Source organism: Cololabis saira, chromosome 11, assembly GCF_033807715.1.
Source record: "Cololabis saira isolate AMF1-May2022 chromosome 11, fColSai1.1, whole genome shotgun sequence".
Taxonomy (NCBI): domain Eukaryota; kingdom Metazoa; phylum Chordata; class Actinopteri; order Beloniformes; family Belonidae; genus Cololabis; species Cololabis saira.
The window spans coordinates 18,611,688-18,638,216 of record NC_084597.1 but is presented as its reverse complement, the minus strand read 5'-3'; the positions used below and the strand labels follow the sequence as shown (position 1 = coordinate 18,638,216).

General features: G+C 40.1%; 1 protein-coding gene across 4 annotated transcripts in view; it reads left to right on the top strand.

The window, feature by feature from the left end:
* The first annotated feature begins 4,174 nt into the window (after positions 1–4,174).
* LOC133455073 (ceramide transfer protein-like) overlaps positions 4,175–26,529 on the top strand; it is a 37,701-nt gene continuing 15,346 nt past the window's right edge. For 2 of the 4 annotated variants that reach the window (XM_061733906.1, XM_061733905.1), the window contains exons 1-6: positions 4,175–4,750; positions 7,159–7,293; positions 21,383–21,499; positions 21,644–21,709; positions 25,949–26,056; positions 26,247–26,385. In XM_061733906.1, the coding sequence (XP_061589890.1) occupies positions 4,640–4,750; positions 7,159–7,293; positions 21,383–21,499; positions 21,644–21,709; positions 25,949–26,056; positions 26,247–26,385 (676 nt within the window). In that variant the 5' untranslated portion in view covers positions 4,175–4,639. The remainder of the gene's footprint in view (positions 4,751–7,158; positions 7,294–21,382; positions 21,500–21,643; positions 21,710–25,948; positions 26,057–26,246; positions 26,386–26,529) is intronic. The other 2 variants (XM_061733908.1, XM_061733907.1) reach the window with 1 other exon arrangement.

The window sequence follows — 26,529 nt, the reverse complement described above, 5'->3', positions numbered from 1 at the left end:
CGGGCTTGGACCCTGGTATTACTGCCTGCCGTTCTAGTTATTATTATTATCATTGAGACCCGAGCACTGAGGGTGCGAAGACCCTATTATATCTGGACAATAGGCCTAATAAAATCAGAGTTATGATAACTAAAATACAGCAGGTTTTTTTCTGAAAAGTGCCATCATGTTTAGATCAGGAATAAACGTGAGTTTTTCTTGCTAAAAAACTGAAGAGCGCAAGAGAAAACACACACACACACACACACACACACACACACACACCTACAGACATGCACAGCTTGTAAACATAACAGTATTAACTCCTGCTTTCCTGGAGGCTTTTTCCAAATCATCACATTAGGGTGTCATGGCATCAGGATTAGTGTCGCAGCTGTTTAACCCTAATGAGAAAAGACCACACACACACACACACACACACACACACACACACACACACACACACACACACACACACACACACACACACACACACACACACACACACAGGGAACATTATGTGTGCCTAACATCACACGCCACCAGCTGGTCACACCCTGTTTGAGGCTCTACTGAGAGGTGAGGGCAAGGTTCGTCCCGTGGCTGCATGGCCTCCTGCCTAAACTGTCCTGACTTCACACTGTTGGCTAGTTACACTCCTTCCAATAAGGAAGCAAAAGGCAAAGCAACAGAAAATACTCCATCGTGACACAGCAGCTGCTCCTTCCCTTTTACCCACTTGGACCCGCTGACCCAAGAGGAATAGAGGATGTGATCTAATCACCGTCCTGCTTGATCAGCCCTGCCTGAGTCACGGATCCTGACTCCTGCTCTCTAAATGAATCACAGATCCTCAGAGTCAGGAACAATTTGTATGCCAACATGATTACATCAACTGTCCAGCTCCTCTACAGGTTATCTGCAAGCCCTCCTCCAGAATGAACGGCCACGTTGCCGAGCGACCAGCTGGAGTTGATGTGAGACGAAAGACTTGTTGCCTGGCAAAACCAAGTCCGGGTTAAACAGGTTTCATCTGTAGCTGTCAGTCTATTCCATGTCTAAGAATAAATCCAGATCAAAATACTTTAAAAGTCTGAAAATAAATTCCTCCAACATGAAGTCAGCTGAAACAACAATATTTTCTGTCACGCATAGTTTATCTGTGAATTCTCTATATGGTGATGCCTATGGCGTGTAGTCACAAGAACACAAGAGTTAACTTGTCCTTCTAATAGGAGTCTTGTGGTTTCTCCGTTTCCAGATCTCATGGTTCCGTGGAAAACAGTCAGACCCAGAAATCCCATGACATGGCTAAATGCTCGCCTCTCCGGTCAGCTCTGAGTCGAAAAGTCTTGTGTGAATTTCACAAAAAAAGATGTCACAAACTGATAAACATTATGGGTGTTCTTACACATTGAATGAATCATAATGGGATTATGACTCCTGGCCGGCACAAGAGAAGGAAAGGAAATGGAGTAAAGGAACACCCCACATAAATCAATGTCACATATTACTTCAAGTTACAGTGTTGAATTATTGCTAAATTGGAATTACAATTTACTGCCACATATACTGAGAGTATGTGCTTAGTGAGCTGCTTTATCCGACTGTGTGGGAATCATCAGGATTTATAGTGCAACAAATGATGGCGTTAAATGTAGAAACCTGGTGGCATGACTAAAAGAGATCCTCTGATGTGACAAACTTTAAGACTCTAAAATCAAAAGTGGCTTCCCTTTCTTACATTCTTCCACTCTCTCAGTCCCTGCCTCCTGATTGACGGATCCCCCCTCCCTCTCTTCTTTCATTCCTCTCTTTCTTCCTCCTTTTTATCTATTTATTTACTTTTCCTTTGTTTTTGGGGATTGTTTTTCTTTGTTTTTTGTTTTTTTTTCTCTCCCCCTTTTAATTTTCATTTATTTGTCATTATTTTGTGTGGATTTTTTGTTTGGTTGAATCAAAAAAAAAAAAAAAAACATCCTAGGAGGTAGACTGTGTGTTCTGTATGTTGTAAGACTGTGTGTTCTACTGTGCCTTACCCCCTAATAAAAATATTTAAAAAAAAAGACTCTAAAATCAAGCAAAATAAAAACAGTATAGCCACCACACAGTGTTTCTGTGGATCCAAGCAGCTCCGCCATCACCTCAGTTACTGCTTACAACTGAAGCCTTCTATAAATGCACCAAATTTGAGATTTCCATCTTAATTGGTCCTTAAGATGTTGACGCTTGTGAGTTGTAGTGTCCTCTATGGACCAAACATCATTAAATGTAACGTCTTTCCAAAGGATGTTCTGTCCATCCACAATCCCACAGTTTAAGTTTGGATTGTTGCAACAACAGATACTGGCTCAAACCTAGCTTCTGCTGGATGCAAAATCTGCCCTTTGTCTTGGTCACCATCAAGCAAAACAGTGGGGGCCTTAATTGGGCTGGGGACAAAAACATCACATGGGGATGTTTTTGGTTAAAGGAGACATCACATGCCAATTCATGAGGACAGGGAAGCTGCAGTGACAGCAAGAAGCAGTCAGATGTTGTAAAGCTGTTGCACGATGTTACAAAGTTAAGACAAGCAATCTGCAGTTTGTATTAACCCACCACCAGTTAAATGCAAAAGTCTGCGAGATCTACACCCAGATTTGAAGCATTCCCCTGCCACCATTGCTCCTTAGAAGATCTATGGGTCACGTTAAGGATCATCATAGACTATAATATTTACAATCTACAGTACTGACAAGTACGCATACTAAGAAAGAGCCATGGACTTTCTTGTGATATGCTGCCCCTCTGTGGTCTCTCTCTGGTCTTTTAATAAAGTTAGAACACTTTAAAAAAATGTTCTAGCAATGAGCTACCCTCACAGTCCTGGGCTATACATGCCCCCTCTGGCCAACTGGGGTGCCAGATGGGGTGGGGCCTGAATAACGTGAATAAAGCGCTACGTCCGGCCAGAGAGGCCCCACCCTGTCTGGTGAAAAGATGCGGCCTGCTCGCTCCTCAGGTTAAGGAGGAGACCTGAGCTCAGTGCAGGGCCCTCCCGGGGTTGGTAGAGGATGGCAATGCCCAGGACTGTAGCTTAGGTAGGAGTTTTTTGTTTTTGGGAAATTATCTTCTCCCCGTGCTTTTCTGAGCTTTTCTCAGAGTACTTAGAGTACCCCACAGTCCAAAAACATGTATGTTAGGTTTATTGGTGAGTTTAAATTCCACATGGGAGTGAATGTGGGGATGTGTGTGGTTGTTTGTCCTGCAATGGACAGCAGACCAGTAAAAACAATCTAACTGTTTTCAGAATCAGGTTTATTTGGCCAAGTCAGGTCAAACAAGACAGGGAATTTGACTTTGGTTGTTTCGCTCACTGTACAGTAAATAGACAAATGACAGCTCTTGTTAACATATATACATTCTTTTTAAGTAAAAGGTGCAGCAGTATGAATCTTTGAATCTTTATTTCGGCTTGTACAGAACAAGATGAAAAGGAAGAAAAAAAACAACATTTCTTTTGCCGAAAAGGTGTAGGCTGAAGCCGTAGCTTATAGTGCCTACCCTTTTTTCTTATGATCAGCAAAAATATGAGACATTAGCTTTTACTCAGTGAAAACAAACAATACATAAAGAAGAAAAAAATAAGTAAGACAAAATATAAAATTGACATTTCACATCCTAGAATGTTTTTGATAGTATACTTTATAATTATAGTGTTTTATATTTATTTACAATATTTTCTTTAAACAATTTCTTAAACTTGACGATAGAGCGACACATTTTTAGGTTGTTATTACAACTATTCCAAATTTCTCTAGCCTTAACTATATATTAGTATGAGGTAGACATGGTTAATGAAAGGTGCATTGTTCCAGCATATGATATGTTATTGTTATTATTATTATTATTATTATTATTATTATTATTATTATTATTATTATTATTATTATTATTATTATTATTATTATTATCATTGCACAGTGATTGATGATAAATTAATGAGAAAAATGTTTTATCGCAGATATGCACCTGTCTTACTTCTGTTGGCTACTTGTTTTAAGTGTTCTTAGTTTGGTTGTAATCCCCCGTCCGCCTCATTTCCAGTGCTGCTATTTTCAGTCCATTAAACAGGAGGCGGGTCTGTTTCCATGTGAGGAGGGGGGTGACGTCACACTGGCCAGCGCCCCTACGCAGCTACGCAGCAGCTCACAAGTGGAAGCACGCGTTTAGTCAGTCGAAACATGGCGTTGAGCGGCGAAGCCGTCACTTCTCTCCGCGGCCAAACGAACCCCATCACGGCCGCGCAGCGCTGCTGAGAGGCGGCCACTCTCCTCTCCGTCCCTGCGGGCCTGCGGTTGCCAGGTTGCCCGGTTTCCCAGGTTTCCCAGGTTGCCAGGTTCCCAGGTTGCCAGGGCGACGCCGAAGAACCGCGGCTGCTGGCGCGGAGTTGACAGCTGCGCTCTGCCGCTCACCTGCAGCCTCTCCCGGTCAAAACACCCTCCGTCCGAGCGGGGGCTTGGGACTCCTTATCGATTTTCAAGGCTATTTCGGCTATTAACCAATCGATAAACAGCACAACATGATTCCGTGAACTGTTGCTGCTGTTTTCGTGCTGCTTCGACCAGGCTGCTCTGCTCATTTCGGCACTTATTTGCTCTTGAATCGTTTTAACACCATGTCAGACAACCAGAGTTGGAATTCGTCCGGCTCCGAGGAGGATTTGGAGCCCAGGGAGGAGTACGTGCATCCAGCTGGGGTCGGCGAGTTCAGCGGGGTCCTCAGTAAGGTAGGTGGCTGCAGGGACACGTCTTTCTCTGCAATACTGAGACATTAAGCAATGGGGGAATAAATGTCGTGGCATATCATAACATGTCTATATGAGGAAAGGGTGCTCATGAGTTTGCATGCAGAACTATAACCTTGTTGAAATCCAAGAGCAGGAACTGTCACGGATACTGCTTAGATCACCCCATAAGGCAAGGCAAGGCAGGTTTATTTGTATAGCAGAATTCAACTCAAGGTAATTCAAAGTGATTTATGATCTCCTCTTTTTTGCAGCAATAAGTTGCCCAAAATAATGCAAATTTCTTTGTGGTTTTTATTTAGTAAGGCAAGGCAAGTCGAGGCAAGTTTATTTGTATAGCACAATTCAACATAAGGTAATTCAAAGTGCTTTACATCAACATCAACTGTGGAACAGCCTGCCGGAGGATCTGAGAGGAGCTGGAAATATGGACATTTTTAAACGTAGACTAAAAACTCATCTCTTTCGTCTGGCTTTTATGTAGCATCACATTTTTATTTTTATTTTATTTTATCTGTTTAACATTTTTTTAAAGGTATCTGTTTATCTATCTCCTATAATGTTTTTATTATTTTTTTATTGTTGTGGACTGACTATTTTTTAGCCTTAATCCTTGAACTTTTATCTTTTTATAAATTTTATATATTCTTTATTGTATGTCAAGGTGCATTGGTCTCCCAGTTTTTATTTTTTTGGTCTCCCAGTTTTTATTTATTTGTTTATTATGCTTATTTTTCAATCAAAATGTCAAAGCACCTTGTATTTCATGTACCTGGATGAAAGGTGCTATATAAATAAAATTTGATTGATTGATTGATTGATTGAACATCAAAACACAAATAGTAAATAACAAATAAAATGATAAGAAAAGAGGTAAAATAATACGTTTTTAATAAGTATTTAATTTAAGAGTACGCTTCGGTAAACAGTGATGTTTTTAGGCCTGATTTAAAGGATCTACAGTCGGAGCAGACCTCAGGTCTACAGGAAGTTTGTTCCACCGGTGAGGAGCAGAATAACTGAACGCTGCCTCACCTTGCTTGGTTTTGGTTCTTGGGAACCACAACAAACCAGATCCAGATGAACCTCAGGGGTCTGGGAGCTTCATAGGAACTAACAGATCCAGCATGTATTTTGGTCCAAGACCATTCAGTGCTTTGTAGACCAGCAGGAAGATTTTAAACTCTATCCTTTGACTCACTGGAAGCCAGTGTAGTGATTTCATGATCAGTGTAATATGGTCCATTTTCCTGGTGTTTGTAAGGACTCTAGGCATAAGGCTTGAAAGCGTAAAAAAAATCAAACAGTTGTCTCAGTGTGTCTTAAAAGCAGTGTGGATTATTTGCTTATGCAAATGCAGGGTACAATGCAGCATGCAAAAGTATCGCCACGCCTCCCCATTCAATGTTGGTGAATAGATGTGTCCAAACTTTTGGCTGCTTCTTTAAATTTGCTGATCCTGTGCTTTGCTTAATACTGAAGGGCTTACAGCAGGTCTGGTGCACAATCCTGTTCCACATCTACTGTAATTACAACCTGCATGAGCAAGCGGTGTGATATGTTACAAATAGATGTCCAGTCATATTCCAAATATTGGTTTGAGCTACAGGAAAACATTGGCCAGTAAAAGCAAACAATTTATGGGAAGTGAGTGACCAAAGTACAAAATTACACTGATTTTCCTTTCTTTTTTTTCCACCTTCTGAGGTAAACAAACTGTTAAGCCGACTGCTAGACTTGGTAACCTATTTTGCCATATGCCTCTGCTCTCATGTGTCAGACCCGGTTTTTTGAGCAGGCTGACCCCAGTTTTAATTTGTTAATCTGCAAGCGAGCTAATGTGGGATTAATCTGGCCGTGCGTCGGCTCAATCTAAACAGATTGCATGTTGACCTGCTGACCAAGCATATTGTGAGATTAGGCAGATCCACATCCAGGGAAGCTCACCTGTTCGATGATGCTAAGCCATGTGTCGTCATAACTCTTTATGAGGATGAGTCAGTATATTGTGTAAAATGTGGAACGTTCCCACCCAATAACTTTCCCAGAAATGAAACCAACTAAGATCAACTACTTGCACTATTACAGCTGAGAGTTCAGGGTATCAAGAACCAACAGTCCTGTGATCATTTGTGAGAATGTCTTCAGAGGGGTGCTGATTGAACTTTGACATGTTAATTGAGACTTCAGTTTTAGGTTTTGTTGTGTTGGAGAGCTTTATGCTAAACTCTGTAGGGTTTGCTAAGGCCAAACTTGATCTTAGATATAGGACAGCTTCCAAAAATACTAAACAGGCCATTTGAATTCATGCTCACTCAGTCTCATGCGCGTTATAACATTTAGAGGGGGTATAAGATAATTATCTGTCTTTTTGTATTTTTTGCCCCCAGTGGACAAACTACATCCATGGCTGGCAGGATCGTTGGGTCGTTCTGAAAAATAACACACTGAGCTACTACAAGTGTCAGGATGAGACCGAGTATGGCTGCCGAGGCTCCCTCTGCCTCAGCAAGGCTGTCATCACTGTGAGTACTGTCGAGAAACTTTTCTGCCTTTTGAACTCTTTTTCTTTTTTTGTTCTGTTAAACTTGTGCAATATATATATATATATATATATATATATATATATATATTTTTTTTTTAATATCTTTTTATTTCACAATAATTTTCACAATTCACATTTTCAGATTCACGATTTCTATTCTACCCACATTCCTACCCTCCCCATAATTACCCTAGGGAAAAAAAAACAAAACAACAAAAACAAAAACAAAAAATATAATGGCAGCAACAGCGATATCAAACTATATATATATATATATCCATACATACATACAAACATACATACATATAAGGCACAAGTTCGAAAATAGAGATACTCATTGGTCCCCTTTGGAAAAATTCTCCAGTTTTGAAAATAATGGAAACCAAAATTCTTGAAAAATATGACCACGGTTGTATTTTTCCAAAGTTAATTCCTCCAATGGTAAAAAAAATTAAATTTGATCCAAAAAAAACTTGAAAGTTGGAGGGGAATCATCCTTCCAAAGTAAAAATATACATTTCTTAGCGAAGTATGTGGTCATAATTAATATCCTGCTTTTTTTTCCGGTCTAACTGAAGATCCAGTGGGTCATTTAATAAATACAAATTGGAGCTTAACTCAAAATTAATTTCTAATACTGATTGTGTGAAGGAATTAATTGATTTCCAGAAACTTATTAAAAGATCACATTCCCAAAACATATGTACAAATGTTCCATCGATTCTTTTACATCTTGGACATTTTGAAGAGATATCCTTTGAAATTTTGTGCATTTTAATTGGAGTTAAATACAGTTTGTTAATACATTTAAAATTAGCCTCTTTAATTTTATTACTAGTAAAAGGAAAATGTATTTTTTTTTACAGATATTTAAGTACAAAGACCATCCCCAACTCCTTCTCCCATATCTTCACTAAAGTTTGGAAAGATGACAAACCTTGTGATAAAATACTTGTGCAATATTTGCACTTACTAAACGTCTTGCACGAAAGAGCATTGTTTGTGAAAGGCGGTTAGACGGTAACTATTACTCATTGTTCACGCCTAATTGGTGCATGGAAAGCTTAAATTTAGTTGAGTCAAGAGCAACCGTCTTTGTTTTAGCTCAAATCGGTGGCTGTTGTGTGGCAAATACATCACTGAATAACAGGTGGATTTCACCTTTGCCTGTACTTTTTTACGGTTTTATCTTTACAACTGTGTACCGTCCATTTTAGCCCACAATAAAGTTCCCCAAGAGCTTGACATACAACTCTGTAGAAATGTAACTACACGTGGTTAGTGACCGAGACTGAAACAACTGTCATCTTTACTGCTGGTCCTCCAAAGTAAATCCAAAGATGAACGCGGGTACCTTTTGCTAGAGTTACAGTGAAGTAATTGTATGCTTTATAGATACTAAAGAGATGTGTAAACAGTAACTCGTAATTTTTCTTTTTTTAAGCCAATCATAATCTGCCACCTAATTAACTTTTCCAAATGTCAGGTTATACGTTGCTGCTGTTGGTCATTTTTATCTTAACAGTGCTGGTAGTGCTGCAGTATTTAGCATATACAAACAGTGTATGCAGCAGCATATCATAAAAAGTGAACAAGACCTGGGCCCTCATTTATCAACAGTGCGTAGAAAAGGTCCTAAATTCTGTCGTAGGAGTGAAATTTAGAATGTGTGTAAGTACAAAAAAATCCGGATTTATCAAACGTGCGGACGCTGGTCGTACGCACATCAGTGATGATAAATCCCACCTGTTCTAAACTGCCGTGCTCGTGCATGGTTACCGTCATTTGCATACAGAAACGCCTCCAATTGGCCATATATGGAGCAACAACAGCTCCCGCTTGGAGGTTTACAAACTTTATTGAACAAAATTCTGTAGAGTTTACAACAAAAGGCAAATGAAACAAATTAATCAATTATCTACAAATATTCAACATTTGGGGGGGTTGAGAGCAAAAAAAAAAAAGATACATTTACTGACAAGCTATGGGAAGTGTATTACTAAAAATAAAGAAACAAAGACATTGTTTCATATAAGCTTTTGGCAATATCGTTTTTTTCACGGATTAGTTTTAGAGACGCTTCTCAACCCTGGTCCTCGAGGACCCCTGTCCTGCATGTTTTAGATGTTTCCCTGCACCAACACACCTGATTCTAATTAATGGTCCTAATTAGCTTGTCACCAATGTCTGCACAGCTCTGTTGATGACACAGGTACTTTTATCTCGGTGTGCTGAAGCAGGGTAGCATCTAAAACATGCAGGACAGGGGCCCATGAGGAACAGGATTGAGAAACACTGGCCGCTAAATACAGTTTACATTCATTTTTCAGATGTACAATGGAGGGGTTTTCTGTTATTCCATTTGCATTTATGTATGTGATATTTACCTAGTAAAATAATTATGTTGACCATGTTTGATATATTTCTTGAAAGATTATCCATAAATTAAGATTTGGTTGGAGTCAAAAGCTCCTGCTTGGAGGTGCAAACACCAACCGAGCTGTTCTGCAGAATAAATGGGTGTTGCGTTCCTCCAGGCCACCGGGCAACGACGGGCAACAGAGACATAGTTGCATCGCAGATTATTTGTGCATTGATTGAATGAAATCCTTTCATGTTCACGTAACTGAATTCATTATGTGATGGTGCTTTTATGGCAATGTGGGTGCAATCTAGCTCCAATTATGTTTGGGAATCCGGCGATCGCATGAAATCCTCGTTTAATTTCGATTTGGTGATGTGTGTATGGAAACTGGGTGTAAATTATGGCCCGAGAAATGATTGCATCCAACACTGCCGGCATGATTTTGCTTAGTATCGGCTGCGAAATGCCGCATATGTCAAAATGTTCCGGTGGCAAAAAATCCCAGGGTGGACGGAGCTGGATGTGACTGGGATGGCTTGCGTTTTGTCTCTCGCTCCATTATAGCTTGTAAATCACGGCATAAATCCATCAGAATGTTTTGGGGGAAGCGCTACCTGCTGAGCAGCCGCTCTGTGCTCTCACAGATCAACAGATGCGCTCTTTGAAAACGCGCTCTCTGCGGAGCGTGTTTTTGCGGAGCGCACGGTCTCTAAATCCCCCAACAGTGCAAGATAAGCCATGGTACTTGTATTTTCTTTTCAGGTCGTCCTGCCAAAGCTGTCTTTTATAGCTTGTCACACCAATTATTCAAAATGTCTGAATTACTTATGGAGAATTTTTATTAATTGGAGGAAACGGGGCACGGTGCACATGTTCTCCGTTCAGTCACAGTTCAGCGATCTCAAACTTCACATGTAAAGTTTGAGACTCTTTTAATGGGTTCTATTTGTAGTTTCACTGTTCTACCACTAGGTTTTGTGCGTACGCATGGTCGGAGCTGTGCGTATATTTACACGTGTTTCTGCGCACGAATACATGTTGATAAATACCATACTTTGCGTGGAAATGCTCGTACGCACGCTTTACGCACAGATCTGTGCGTACGCACGGTTGATAAATGAGGGCCCTGGTATTAATGGCTGTTCTGGATGATCTGTTCGGACTGCTTTAACCCCTTGGTCCCAACGGGTGTGAAAGCGCCACGGTTTAAAACCCTCCCAGAAGCAACCATCTGCTGTGCGCTGCTAAAGCTATCTGCCAAGACCATTTTGATGCTTAGTTGTGGCAAATATGCATCAGACGATGGATCGAGCTGTCACGAAGTCGGACAAAAGATTAATTTAGAGAATTCAGCTGATTTCTAAAATAAAACTCCACATGAATGCTTAGACTTGCACCTCAGTATAACATTAGCACGTGAAACCTGCGAATAAACAAATTTGTCATTTTTTTAAACACCACTCATTCCTTTTTATATGTATTGTAGCATAAAGATCAAGACATGATGAGAAATGTGTTTTAAATGATCAGATTAACACGTGATACTTGGGTGATCTCAAAACCGGGAATGTTCCAGCCAAGCAGGCAGAGCTCAACGTCTTCTGGAACATTCCCTGTGGGACCAGAAGTCATTCTTAGGACGGCACAAAACCATCGCACAGCCGGACCTCAGCACTTCCGGTCCTGGTAGAATCCAGGGTTAAGCATGTTTGTTCACACATGGCATTAACCTGTGTCCACATGCATCTCGAGTGGCAACTTATGACTGGATCTCACACATGTACAAAAAGGCAAGCACCTGAAAAGACCACGTGTTGTCTTGAACCTGGTTTTATTTAACACATCAACTGCACATATGCAACAGGTCATGAGAAAACATCCAAAAAGGATTACAGGTAATGAAAGGTCTCAGAGAATTTGAAATAGATAAGTGGTATGTTGGGAATTAAAAAAAGAAGAACTCAGGTTAGTTGAGTGTTTGTCTTGATGCGAGTAGCAACCATGTTGCATTTTGAAGTGAAGTGTGGGTACGTGAGGTTTCTCCAACTTTCCATCGTGGAAATCAAACTCCATGGAGCTCACTTGTTGAAACTTTTGACTATGTACTTAGAAATATCGACTTTGGAGTACAAATGGAATACATGCATCAATCTAACCAATAATCATAAACTTGAAACGTATTAATAAAGCTTGGGTTTGATTTTTACTACTTCAGTTTCATAAAACATCAAGATCAGCTTATTTGGATGAAAGATATTCCACTCCCTCAGACGTTCCACCTTACCCTCTTTTTCAACTCTGTCTACTATATCATTCTCGTAAGTTTCTGTTCCCCTTAGTTTTTTTTTTTAAAACTGCAGGTTATGGCCTATTTCCATTTTACAAAGAAGTCCTTATTGTGTCCCGCGTTATGCTCGGGGATAAGTGGCTTGTCAGGTGACTGTTCCAGATTAACAACAGCATGCTGTTGGGTAACACTCAACCAGAAGTCTCGCCACTGTACTCCTAACTGCATACGGAGGACCTTGAAATGCAGCACCAGACTGTTAGGAGAATGCAGTCATTGATGCAAAGAGCCACATGCTCATCACACTTTTAATAAAATCCCGTCATGGATTCCAGAGGCTTCTGCTACACTCTGAGTATTCAAAATTTCAACTCAAATTTGTCTTTTCTAAATGCTCCATGTTTCAGACCCAGTTGAGTCTCTGACAGAAGCTCCAACTGTGTTTCTGTCCAAACAATAACAAGGGAAATGAATGAGTTACTGTTCCCAGGTGGTGAAAAGGAGGCTGTTTGTTCAGCTTTATTCATTTCCAGCCTATTTAAATATTAACCTCCATGTGTCGATCTGCTGTCGTCACATTACATTCCTTAAGCCTGGGGTGCCAAAAAATAAAACTTGTAGTTGACCATTTACTTACAGACAGTTTTTGTTGTACTCTTGAAATGAACCCTCATTACCTTTAGCCTGGATTTCCAGCTAAGCTGCAGTCTGGCCCAGAAGTATGTTGACAATGTCAGAATTTGTATATTTTTTGCCTTTTAAACGACACCACAATTAATTTGAAATGAAACGATGAGGATGTAATTTAAGTGCTGACTTTCAGCTTTAATTTAGTCGGTTTCACAAAAATATGGCATTTACCATGTCGGGAATACAGCCAAAGTACAGTACCTCAGTTTTTTCCAGGGCTCGAAATGATTTTGACCATTGCCTGAGAAGAAGTAAATTTTCCAGGTGCTGTCCATTCCTGCACTACTTGAAGGTATATGAAGCAGATCTGCAGGTCTGGAGTTGATATCGGGTGCTGAGTTGATATTTGGCAGCGGTTCGGTTACAGAGGCCGTTATGAAGTCCAGGAAGATTTCAGTGAAAATGAAGGAGGTCCTTATTAGGCTAAAATACAAACTAAAAACCTTAATTGTGGCCAAATCATATGTATGGTACATAAAAAAAAATAGAGAGAGAAAGAAAACATTGGTGAGCTCTAAAATATCAGAAGGCCTGGAAGACAAATAGAGATGACCACAGAATCCTTTTAGTGGTGAAGGAAAACTGCTTCAGAACATCAACACAATTGACCCTTTGGGCAGACTCGCAGTTCAACCCTTCCACCATGCTATCAGCTAAACTAATCAAAAGATCTTGTTTTTGCTGAAAAGCTCAGTTTTTTAAACACTACATGGTACCTGAAGTGTTCCTTTTTATTTATATCTAGTCACTGTTGATTTTCTTTGGTACAATAATTACAAATGAAGAGATGTAAAACCCAGTTTTTACGATGGAAGTGGACGGGAGAGATCACAGTTTTGTCTGACCTAGCAACAGGGGCGCCGCCTGACAAAGGGTTAATTAAAGAATTCTGTGGAGAAAGATGATGTATTATTGTCAAAGTCTAGCAAAATAAACTTGGATGACACTGATGAGAGAGAAGTCTACAGAAGGAGACAGGTAATGATTGAAAGGAGACCCCATTATGTGCCAGACATGGTGGAGGTGGTGTTATGGAGTATGGGCATGTATGGTTGCCAATGGAAGTGTTCTGATTAAATGGCTGTAATTCCTAAATGTAAAATACTCTAGTTTTTGTGAACTATAACCTCTTAAGGCGAGACGATGCAATTCTATTTGCATAGGACATTTCATGAACAAAGGGTTTTATACAGAAGCTGAATGTGTACACTTCACTGCATTTTGATCGTTCTTTTTTCAAATGCGTGTTAGTGATGTATAAAAGGTGAAATCATAAAAACTGTGCAATTGTCCAATGACTTGGAGGACTTGTTTGAAGTCCTGCCATACTGGCGTGGTCCAAGAATTGTGAAAAAGAGTCTGGGTCTATTTAGAAAAAAAACAAGTGAAACTATGAACATTCTGGTGAGTCATTTAGGCCGGAGGGAAGTCGTGGTCCAAATTACACTATTAGTCACAGAGATTAAAGTTAGAACTTTTACAGGTGCAACGCTCTAAGATAAAGTGACTTTTCTTTCCTGTAATAGAAGCAGAACCAGTACGGTAATCGAAAGCATTTCTCAAAATAATGGATCACCGCTGCATCAAAGCCCGACACAGATGGACTAAACATTTCTCCTCCGACTCTGACAGTGGCCCACTCGTCCCTCCACTGTTTATAAATGTTCTTCGATCAACAGTTCACTTGGGCGTTGACTCTATTTGGATGCTATTCGCTGTGGTGGCAGTTTGTGATTGTAAGCTTTTCTCTTGGGGCAAATGTGGGTTTTCAACTTCACCAACAAAAGCTGCGGAGCACCGTTTCCGTTTTTAGATCCCTGGTCAGTTAATGGGAGCACACTGGCCCACTTATGAGTGGTCCTCACTCTGGAATTGATACGCAGGGTATGATTTGGCCTGGATTATTTTTGCTTTGTGTAAACAGAAACCTACAGAAGGATGTATCACTGTTTCCATTCAGATGAACCATATTCATGAAATGGTCGGGGGAGGGGATCAGATGGAGGTCAGTGCTGCCAGGATTTGTAGAAACTTGCATTGTGTGTTCTGCCAGGAAATGTGAATCTTCCTCAGAGCATGTGGCTTCCTCTATAGTGGTGGTCATGAAAAAGATCAAGAGCAACATTCCTCTTCCTGAGATAGTGTGTGTGTGTGTGTATGTTGGATTGACACGTCTTCCACCCCTGTGTGTAGCCTTTCCTTTCTCCTACTTTTGCTTTGACCTCTCAGTGAGTCATTGCTTCCTCCACCAGTCGTGCAGTGGCCATTCTGGTTTTCATTTTGCAGAAAGATGTTCCTGGCACTAAGTTTTAGTGGCAAAGTTTAAGGAAAAGGACATTGCATTAGTCTGAATTTCCACGGCATAAAACACAATTATACAGTTTAACCCTTTATTGGACAGTCAAAGGACCTACCGGTATATTAACATTGTAACTTTTTCTGTGATAACCATAAACTGTAGTTCTGGTGAAGTGACCAAATATGGTCACTTACCCTTTAAAGCATTAAAATAGGAAGTTTATATTAGAATTAAAATGGAGCAAAGTTCAATGATATCTTGTGGGATTTCGGATTGGGTTTGTTCAGGTCTTGTAAAGTTGTCTTTTTTTTTAATTTTTATTTTTTTCATTGATTTTTCAGGGTTCCATCCACTCATTGCCGGAGTTTGTGACAGCAGACACGTACACCAGTTTAAAAGAGGACAGAGGGGGAGTCTTTTTGAAGCTGCGTAGGAAGTTTATGTTTGAAGAGAACAGATGGGTTACAGCTGTTTGGTCTCCTCATTTTGATCTTGTAATCATATCACTCTCTCCACAATATATCTAAAGGTGGGTTGGGTATAGAGTTTCCTCCTTTTTCTGCACCGGTGCCATGCCTCAGATTGTTCACTTAAAAAGAAAAAAGAGAGAGAAAGGATCCTGTATTTGTTCTGGATAGTTTTCTATCAAAAACACTGATTCTGGTGAGAAATATTAGAAATATTATCTCTAGCAGGAGCCACAGAAAGGGGAACATTTGACTAGCGTGACCACCGAATCCCAAACAAGAGAAAAGGAAAACTTCTGATGCCAGTCTGGTCTTTATCAGACCTGAATCGGAGTCGTCCACAGTCAGGGCGGTTACATGCACATCTAAATCAAGCTATTGGCAACAATCTAGCTAAGGACTGAACTGGAGTTTCCGAGAAATCCAAGTATACATGCGCAAGAAGGTAATTGATTATTGAGTGAGGTGCATTCGATTCCGCGATGCTAGGTGGTGCCACACGCACTTTTGTGTTGGAGTTCTTCTGTTTAGTTCTTTGTTGTTCGTCTTCTTATTCTCCTACTGTGTTAATAATCTGGCTTTTGCGATGTTGTCACTTCCGGAAGGGGGAGTCCCGGGGCTGTCAGTAGCTCGGTTTAGTGTGGGTTGCTTATACATTTGATTAGATTAGATATACTTTATTTACATGCCAGAATAACTAAAATTAGGACTGCATTATCTGGCACTAATAGCTCGATCTCAACGGCTTCAGTTCGGTTCGACTACAGCCCGGTGTGTAAAATTCGATATCGGTCGGATTAAGGCAACAATTTGTCTTTCTGTTAGTGCATGTAAACGTACGGAGTGACTGTGCTGCTTTAACACACAGGTTTTCTCAGGCATCGGGCCATTAAATGAAACTCTTTCACAAACTGGTTTCTCTTTCTTGTAAAGTTTTGAAATGTACTGGACGGTAAGACTGAAACAAATGTGACAAGTCATAGTAAACACTTCCTCTTTGTTTTGTTCTCTACTTTCATTTAATGTGTCATTGGTTTCAATTTGCGTTACAGCAGTCATATCTATGATGTTCATAAATGCCTCTTAATGGATCCATAACCACATTAATATTGAAGACACTGAGCAACAAGTGACCTTCAGACTTTTTTCTGTTCAACTATGTGGTGTTTTGTTATTTTAGTTGTTAACCCATTATCTTACACAGACTTGCATAACAAAAGTATGCAGATGCACAAACTTCACACCCCGTGCGTTTTCCCATGGGGCCCAGTCTGATCTCATTGTCAGCATGTCATGTCGTCTTGTGATGGATTCATTTTTTACGTTGCGTCAGATCCCGGTAACCCTCTCCGTCTCTGTGCAGACTTGTATTCTCAGGCATGTTTAAAAGTCACTAAAGCCATGACCTCTTTGTCTTTTTACCCCACATTTTCTCCACTTCATAGCAACCAAATGACACTAGAATTCAATTTGAAAGCAAACATGGGCAAGCTGTGTGCATTCGTTTAAGGTTGTAGGGTTTTAGTAAAACCAAAAGAGCTGGATTTAAACCTTGAATCCGTGTAGTTGAAGGGGGAATGGAGGTGGTAGCCTGATCTTTCTCTCTCTCACGATGTAATAGGGCTGCTTCCCTCCTTCCCAGCTTGTACTTCCTCTTGTCCTTCAGTAACTGGCGTTGATCTGATGCAGGTGCCCATGGTCACAAAAGAGCATCTCACCCTGATAGATTTCCGAGTTTATCCTCGTCTTGTGCAGTATGAACTCGGGGGCATCTGGTCTTGGCTTTGGTGCCATCCAGATGCAGGGCGACATTGCCATCTCACACTGGCAATGAACTCCTCTAAAGGTGACGGGCCATTTGTCGCTGTGCCAGTGCAGTGATGGTTGGGCTCAGGCTGTCGCTGGGTGACAGATTGCAGTCTTAAGTGCTAAAGATTTTATGCACCTGTTTTTTATTAACGGCCATTTAACACAATGTAGCATTTTTAAGTGTTGTGAGATTTGTATAGCTTGAATGCAGTTTGTAGACAGGAGTAATAATTAAAATATTTCCTTCACAGTATTTTATTGATCCACTAAACCCCCAGAATTGATATTTGCGATAATTAAACAAACATTACTTCCGTTAACGCCAGTCGTTATGTTTTCATTGGGACTGATGTAACATGTTGCATTGAATGTGCACAAAAAATAATGCTGATCCAAGGATCTGAGAAGTGTCCGCTGTGTCCTGGTCAGACGCAGGACGCACCGTTGACGTCTCTTTGAACTGATTTTTATTTCTTGATTTTGCTCAGAGTCACTGAAACACGTGCTCGTCCACAGCTCACATTCCCCCTCTATCCATCAACCTCGACTCTGCCTGAACAACCCACACTGTCGCTCGTACACCAGCACATTCAGGCGGTGCGATCAGACCTTGAGACCAGTTTAACCTTGCAGCTGATTGTAGAGGTGTCCTGCAGGAAGGCCTGATGTATTTGGTGAATCCTACATAGGTTAATGCCATTGCTGTCACCACCACTCCCTCCATCGTCTCCATTTCCCAGCATGCACGCACACGCACACACAGATTTCAGTTGATGGCTGTGCCAACACAGCGTTTTTAAAATGCTTGCTGTACACTGGAGCGCTGTGATAAAGATGCCACATTCTGCAAAATGCTTCTAAAAGTGAATTATCTGTCTTTGCTCCTCCTCTGACACTGCCATGATACACTTTTCCTCAGAGTTCAGTCCTTAAAATATTCATTTTAACTTAAATTGAAAACATGTAATTCCGATTAGTGTGTGGCCAACTGCCATTTTTTCAACTGTGGCAGCCAACTAAAGAACATGTAGTCCCCCGTCTTTTTAACTGTCAGGGACAAGGAAACTCTTTATATAGCCGTTTACATTGCTCGTACACTTCCCCCTTTCTCTCCTGAGCAGGAAGCAGGTTTGTTTTAGCCATGAGACACTGGCGTCAGCTTACAGCTGCATAGTCATGTACAGAAGTTAGGACCCTGTTCTTTTAGCCCTTTTTTTGTGTATAAAATCATGGTAAAAACCATCTGATCTGAGTGGGTCACTTGCAGAGGTGGACAGAGTACTCGACCCCAGTACTTGAGTAAGAGTACAAATACTACTGGTCAAAATTTACTCCGTTACAAGTAAAAGTAGCTCAGTCAAAATATTACTCGAGTAAGAGTAGAAAAGTACTTGCTTTTAAAGGTACTTAAGTATCCAAAAGTAAATGCTTTTAAATTTACTTTAAGTAAAAGTAAGAGTAAGAGTAAATTTCTTATTTTCCACATCAGTAAATTACTATATTTTTTTCTAAATTAATTTAAGTTGTAAAGTTTAAGTTGTAAATGTCTGTGGTTTGTCTGTGCCCTCGTTTTTTACTCTGTCGAACTCAAACGTTGAGTTAAGATACGGCCAAGGATTTTGTGAAAGTCCCTGCTCCGAGTCCGGCTCATTATCAGACTTAGACGACTCAGCGGATTGTCTTTCTTCTCCTGACGCAGGCGTAGCCATTGTTGCAGCTCTGTCTTGACTTGTTGCGGCTCTGTCTTGACAAACGCAGGCTACTTTGGCGGTATCGTTTTGAGGAGGCTTGACGTATTTCTGCTTTACGTACATCCCAGTGGAGAGCGTGCACTGTGATAGGTCTCCTCCTTTGACAAAAACAGCTTGTGTCCAATAGGATTTTAGGGAAGAAGAAAAAAGAGCACACCTGAAAGTAACGAGTACTTTTCAGCCATCCTAGAAATTTACTCGAGTAAAAGTAAAAATATTTGTCTTGGAAATGTATTCAAGTAAGAGTAATAAGTACCAAAGAAATCTAATACTCAAGTAAAGTACAAATCCTCTGGATATGTACTTAAGTACAGTACTCAAGTAAATGTACTCCGTTACTGTCCACCACTGGTCACTTGTAGTCAATTACAACCTCAGATGAACAGCATGGTTTTTTTTTATTATGTGTCATTTATCTAATGAAAAGTAAGACAACAAAAGGGGAAATGCATATTCTAGAGAATTTAAGAAGGTAAATTGTCACCAGGTCTTGGTAATCATCAGCCCAAGATGAAATGGCCATCAGGTGGTGAGTCAGAGAGTTCTCCGTACGGCCGTTTCAGTGTTCACACTGACCCGACTGAGACTCATGTCTAGAGCGCCTTTGACCCGACTTAAATGGCGCCAATGTGAGAACATCCTGAGAGACTCTTGAATGGAAAATAAAAAAAAGAGAGTGCCCAGGCAGGAGACAGTATATCCTAGTGTTGTACAAGTAACCTAAACTTCAGGACTACATGGGGAACCACTTAGCTAAAAAACATAATTCGTCCTTGTGTAATTTTAAATGTTAAAGTTAAAAACAACATGGAAACATAACTGAGCTTCACAAAACTACATCAAAACAAATGTCAAGACTTCTGGAACCAAGTCCCATGGACAGATGAGACCAGAGTGGAGATGTTTGGTCTTCGTGTCCAGCACCATGTTTAGCAAAAACCAAACACAACCATTCCACTATAAACTAGGGCTGTTCGATTAATCGATTTTAAATCGTAATAGCGATTATGTAATTAGAACGATGTTAAAACGTGAAAATCGTAAAATCGATTTTTCCCTTTTTTTTTTTTTTTTTTACCTTGTCTGCACACATATTAATGATTGATACCATATTAATGATTGATGGAAATACCTCTCAATACCTGCGACAAGTGCCCCATTACACACCTCTACCTCTTTCATGGGTTGCATTATTATTTAGCATGCAAAGACCCAGTTCAGTTTAATTAGAAAATGTCTTGTTTTATTTAATTGGAAATATAACTTACTGTGTGTTTGCAAGTGTTGATTTGCTGATTTTTTTTTTCAGAGATAAAACTTTATATTTTATTATATTTTTTTAAACTTTTTTTCAACTTATTTTACAGAGTTTTGCACTTTATTCATTCATTTTTGGTTTAATAAGAGCAAAGTTTACACTTAAAGCCCAATGGGGCAAATGTTCAATAAAAAAACAGCATATTTGAAATAATTTCTTTGCCTTTTGTCAATTAACAAAATAATCGTAATCGAAAATCGGATTTTGAGAGAAAAAAAATCGAGATTTTATTTTTGGGCAAAATCGAACAGCCCTCCTATAAACCCTTTCATATCAAGCACTACAGGGGTGGTACGGTGATGGTTTGGGGTTGTTTTGCCACAGGACCTCATTGAGTGGACCACTCTTCTGAATACCAGAATATTCTAGAGACAGATGTGAGGAGATCTGACAGCTTGGTTGAAAATGGGTCACAAAACGGGACAATGGTCTGAAGCACAGCAGCAAATCTGCATCAGAATGACTGTGGAATAAAAGAACCAGGATTTTTGGAATAACCTAGTTGAAGTTTGGACTTCAGCCTGATTTGAAATGTGTGGTGGGACTAGGGCTGTGCGATTAATCGATTTTAAATCTAAATCGGATTCATTAATCACAATCGATGTTAAAAAAAGGAAATCGGAAAATCGATTTTCTTTTTTTGCAGCTGGCTGCATTACAGATAGAGCTCGTCTAGTCATCTTTGTTTGGTCAAGAAAATTGTAAATGTTGTCACTTTACTAAACTCAAGGAGGATTTACAGTATCTTTCAATTGCACTTCATTCCCAATAGGGAAATTTGTTTGCTATTTTTCTTTAAAAATAAACATAAAATATTTGAAACAATTTATTCCATTGTGTTTTGTAGTTTTATCAAAAAAATCGAAATCGAAATCGAAAATCGGGTTTTCAGAGAAAAAAATCAGGATTTTATTTTTGTCCAAAATCGCCCAGCCCTAGGTGGGACCTTTTTTTGGTTTTTACACTAAACAAAAACACACTAACTTTCGCGGACGCCTGTGTGACGGGCAGCTGGTCATGTTCTTCAGAACCAACCCTTTTTATACAGAACCCAGTCCGATGGTCTGTCTTTGTATCTTTCAGCCTCACGAGTTTGACGAGTGCCGTTTGGACATCAGCGTGAACGACAGTGTGTGGTACCTCCGAGCTCAGGACCCAGAGCACAGGAACCAGTGGATCGACTCTATCGAGCTGCACAGAGTAAGTCACGTATGCAGGAGGTAATAATCTGCCGCAAGCAGAAGAAACCAAGTCCTTGCTGCGTTTGAAACAGACATCATTTAATACAAATTGGACTTGTTGATTTTGCGTTTACTGTATACGTGTGTGTGTGTTTTCTGTTAGAGTATCAGAGAGGGGAGGAGAGAGAAGGGAGGAGTCCAGGGAACAGTAATCATCCCTCCACCACTGGTGCGTTTGACCGTAGGAGTTCTGCTGCACTTGAGTTTAGCACACTACACTGTCACAGCAAGTGTGTGTTTGTCATAAAACAAATCACGTACATAAATTCCAGCATGTGGTTTTGATCTGAGGACGTAGGCTTTCATTGCAGGACTGTTGTAAGAGCTTCCAGCACGGCCACATGCTCGGCTGGAGCTCAGCTCAGGGCTCAGTCGTTTTTCACACAAATTTACCACACGGCTAGCTCAGCAAAACCTGCTCTGGAGGCTGTTTATGAGAAGCAGATAAAAGACAATGGGGTTTCACTTGTTCCTCTGGGAACAGCCTGTAACTGGTGAGGTGAGGCAGATACAACCAGACTGGACTCCGGCTTTTCTTTCCAAACTATTCGTTCAGTGTGACTCTAGACTTTACTGTTCTACAGCGCTTTGATGACGAAGCTTTTCGTCCAGCGTGTTGTGCAGAAAGAGTAAAAGGATCACCCATCATGTTCAGAGAGAAGGTGAAATAGATGTTGCAGTTTTACTGCTGGCGTTGCATTCGGGGACCCTTAACTCTGACTTCAGGTTTGTGTTTTTATGGACACATTGTAGGATAACAAGGTAAAAATTAGGGCTGGGCGATATGGACCAAAAGTCATATCTCGATATTTTCTAGCTGAATGGCGATACTCGATATATATCTCGATATTTTTTCTGTGCCTTAATTGGGGTTTCCCCCAAAGCATTATAGCATAGCATCTCTGTTAGCTTCATTTTTTTCTGAGGCAAACCCTTAAAAAAACAGTCAGTTTTAATACAAAGCCTCGTGCCAAATGTCACACAGGTACATTTATTAACAGAGGTCTGCACAATATCAATATGTATAAAACAAATTAAATAAAAATAAACTGCCTGCATATATAGAATAAAAATGCTTCTTGAATAAAATAAAACAAATATCCCTTTCCTGCATAACAATTAAATTAAAATACACTGTGCAATTAACAGTAACAGGCAGACTTTTCCACTGAGGTTGACAGTTGTGCAAATAACAAAACATTTGTGCAAATCTCAAATAAAACATTCAAGTCAATTTGTCACAAAATAAGCTATATCAAAATCATAAAAAAAAAAAATGTAAAAAAAAAAATCTTTTTTTTCTTTTTTTTTAAATCGATATAAACGATATTGTCTCGTACCATATCGTGTTTGAAAATATATCGATATATATTAAAATCTCGATATATCGCCCAGCCCTAGTAAAAATCATGTCTGTCTGTTTAATGAGTTAAGATGAAAAATCTTTTTCATCAATGTCGTGATTCTAAACGCGCAGCGTACGGCTCAATAAACTGACGGCCCTCCAGCACTTATTTAGAAGTTTTATATTTTACTGTTCAATGTGATCCAGTTGCAACCAGAAGTTATCTTAAAGTTTAGAAAAAGACAAACCTCTGTGTCTGACTGGGAGGTGCAGGAAACTTTCCCTGTCGTAGGTCAGCTAGGATTCCCGGATGGCTCCCGTTGCTCCAGTCACCGGAAGGGGGTCAGTGTTTCCCTGTTCAGGAAAAGGACCTGACATGAACCACTACACTAAAATCCATATTCAGAACACAATGATCAGCTGTGGAAACCCCTAAAAAAAAGAGCCAAAGCAGTTGCTTTTCTCTGCAAAGTCCAAGTTGACCTAGACTTTATTAGTATGTTTTTAGCCTTGCGTTAAAACGGTTTAACTCGGCCCAAACATATAAGTTTTTCCTTCGGGAAACCAGTGTCCTGCTGGAACTTTGACCCCTTCATCTTCCCAGAACCATCGGAGCAGATTACAGATTTTTTTTCTTCCTCTTAATGCTGCTCTACTTTGTGAAGTGGACCAGTCTGCAGCATAGTTATGATCAAATGGTTCAATTCAAGTGTGATCAGACCGGATTTGTGAAGTCAGTCAGTCACTGTTAAAAGCATAATATTTTTGTTTGACACAGTGGAGAAAAAAACCCAAGTTGGAATAAATATGGCTGACATTGATTGATTACAAATGTTTGTTAAACAATGTCTCACAAATTAATCAAGCGATGGAGATCTCCACACCCTCAGTCTGTCTGTTGACCAACAAACACCAAAAACACATGCTCCTCACTTGTTTAGTTAGGGAAACCCCAGCAGTCCTCCCCTGCTCTTGTTCAGCCAGGCGGCGGTGACTCACAGGAGCGAGTCTTGTGCGTACGAGTCATCACACCCACAATGAGTCACCACTGAAAACACCCCACTTCCCCCTCTAGCCCACAAAACTCACAACAGCCTGCATCGCCATGGAGACGCAAAACACTGCAACCAACACAGCTGTCATCAGAGAACCAAGATGTGAAAGGTCCAAATAAGAATTTAAACAAGTTGTGCGTGTTGCATTTGTCACACACAGCCTGATGTAAATGCTCAATTTAAATATTCATTTATTAATAATAAGAAAGACAATGGCTCAGCCGGTGCAGAACATCAGTATCAAATCTTCTCATCCAGTTTTTGCTTTCTGTGTGAGTGCACGTGCTCATGTGGGTCTGGTCTTTATCATCACTCTCACTAAAACACTCGTTCAGTTTCACATCATATAAACATCCAAACCGCTGGTGGGACTATTGAAAGGAGGAATAATAAATATTACATTTTGTCCGGCATTATTCTCTCTATTTTTTAATCACATTTTGGGTTCATAAAAAGGGTAAATCTGTTGGCTTTTTGTCATTTAAAGAATGAACCTGCCCACATGCAGACAGAACTGTCTGTAGTGATGAAGTCACCGATGTTAGCGGGACGTTGGCTGAAGGAGAGAAGCAGCAGCGAATGAAATTAGTGTGAGCACAGGCGGAGCTACTCCTGGTCATTGACCCACAGTTACCTCAGTCTTCTCCTGAATCCCTGTTGTGCAGCTACAGGCTGAGCCCCCTGGTGGCCGGAAATGGAAGTATCTCTTAAAGGGACACACGACAGGAGCTCCTGAATGTGGTTGAACCCTCCTTCTCTGCTGTCAAGAGCAGCTATTTTAGAACCGGGCTGTTATGCAAGATGGAAGAGGAACCAGTCGGGTTTACAGGAAGACCGTTTCAGTTGTGTCGTCATGCTCGAGTAATTTGGTCATTTGGACTGCTGTGGATTTTTCTGTGTCCTGTTAGGCTTTGCTAGTGAAACATGAAGGTTAAAATCTTTTTTTAATGTTTTTTTTATTTATTGATAAACGTTTTTAAGTATATCCAATAGTTGCACAAAAAAGAACAAAAGTGTTTCTCAAAACATATATAATTCTTAAAAAGAGAGAAGTAAAACTTCAAGCAAATATTGAGTATGTACCTCCAGTACCGGGAGCAGATGATGCTGATGGGATTATTCAGACCAAGTGTGATGCAGCATTCACGTGCACCACAGATGGAGCAGGGAAATACTGAGCTATATCCTGTAAAGACCATTTCCAGATAGCCAAAGCAGTTGCAGAACGCCAGCAGTGGTGAGCAGCTGCTGTTTCATAAAGAAAAGGCTGTAAGCGTGTGGAAAAATGGCCAGAGAAGAAGAAACAAACAAATCAACTTCACTTTCTACAGCCAAACTCTGAACTAAGGCGTACCTTTGGTGTTTTTTGCAACATAAGTCATCGCTCATTGTAAACTACACTATAGTAGGCTCTTATCTAATGTTAGACGAGCCTCAGGTTTTATTCAACAGCCAGGTTTGATGATGAAAAGCAGCCATCATCCCTCTTTTTTATACTTTTTATTACAGTTTTTTCATGAATTAACTTCTTGATTTAAAAGAAGACAGGTTCTTTGTTGTGAAAGTGTCGTCCTCGATGTGTCTTTCACACTGAAAATGCTGTTGGTTTTTTCCTTAACCAAAGTAATTAAAACTTTTGACTTGTTGAATGTTATTTCTTGTTATTGTCTTTACTTATGATTTTTAAAAAGTCCTTTTTGTTTTTTGTGTAAACTTTTCTGACCCAAAAAAACCTATCCAATCTGTTGCTCAAAAACCATGATATGATCCAAACCAGGAGGTTGATGATGTCATAAAGGGGAAGATGTCTGTTCGTATTGGGTTTGAACTTGGATCGCTTACATTTCCATTTTCTGAATCAGTTTGTTGCTCTTCCTCATGTTATTTTTAGTTTAAGTCTTTTGTTTCAAAGAATTACATTTTTTTTTTTATGAAGTAAGTCTCTTTGGGAGTAGAAACATTTGACTTGCCTGTCGGGCATTTCCTCACCCGTGTCTTTGTCAACCAGGCTGATTCCGGATACGGTTCAGAGTCCAGTCTGCGAAGACATGGCTCCATGCTTTCGCTCACATCCGCCACCAGCAGCTACTCCGCAACCTCCACATCGTCCTTCAAGGTCAGTTTTCCACATTTATTTTGTCATTCTTTTTTTTTTTTTATCTGTTTTGTTGTTAATTTCTCTGTTTAACTGTGAGGGAGTCATCAGCTTTTGCATCTCTACACATGACAGATGCATGCAAGCTTTTGCAATATTTGCTGAAGCACAAACAAACTAAACACAAGCCATTGGTTCCTTGTTTCTTCAGAAGGGTTACAGCCTGAGAGAGAAGCTGGCTGAGACGGAGACATTCAGAGATATCCTGTGCAGGCAGGTGGACACGCTTCAGAAGTACTTTGATGGCTGTGCAGACGCCGTGTCCAAGGATGAGCTGCAGAGAGACAAAAGTAAGAAGCGCAAACATCTACAATATTCAAATAATTAGTTTTCATCCTGTTAGCTTTTTTTATTCACTGTTCATTCAGTGCTGAATGTGTACGCTGTAGCTGGGGGGTGATGTTATGATGTTGCTCAGCCATCTCTGTGACGAC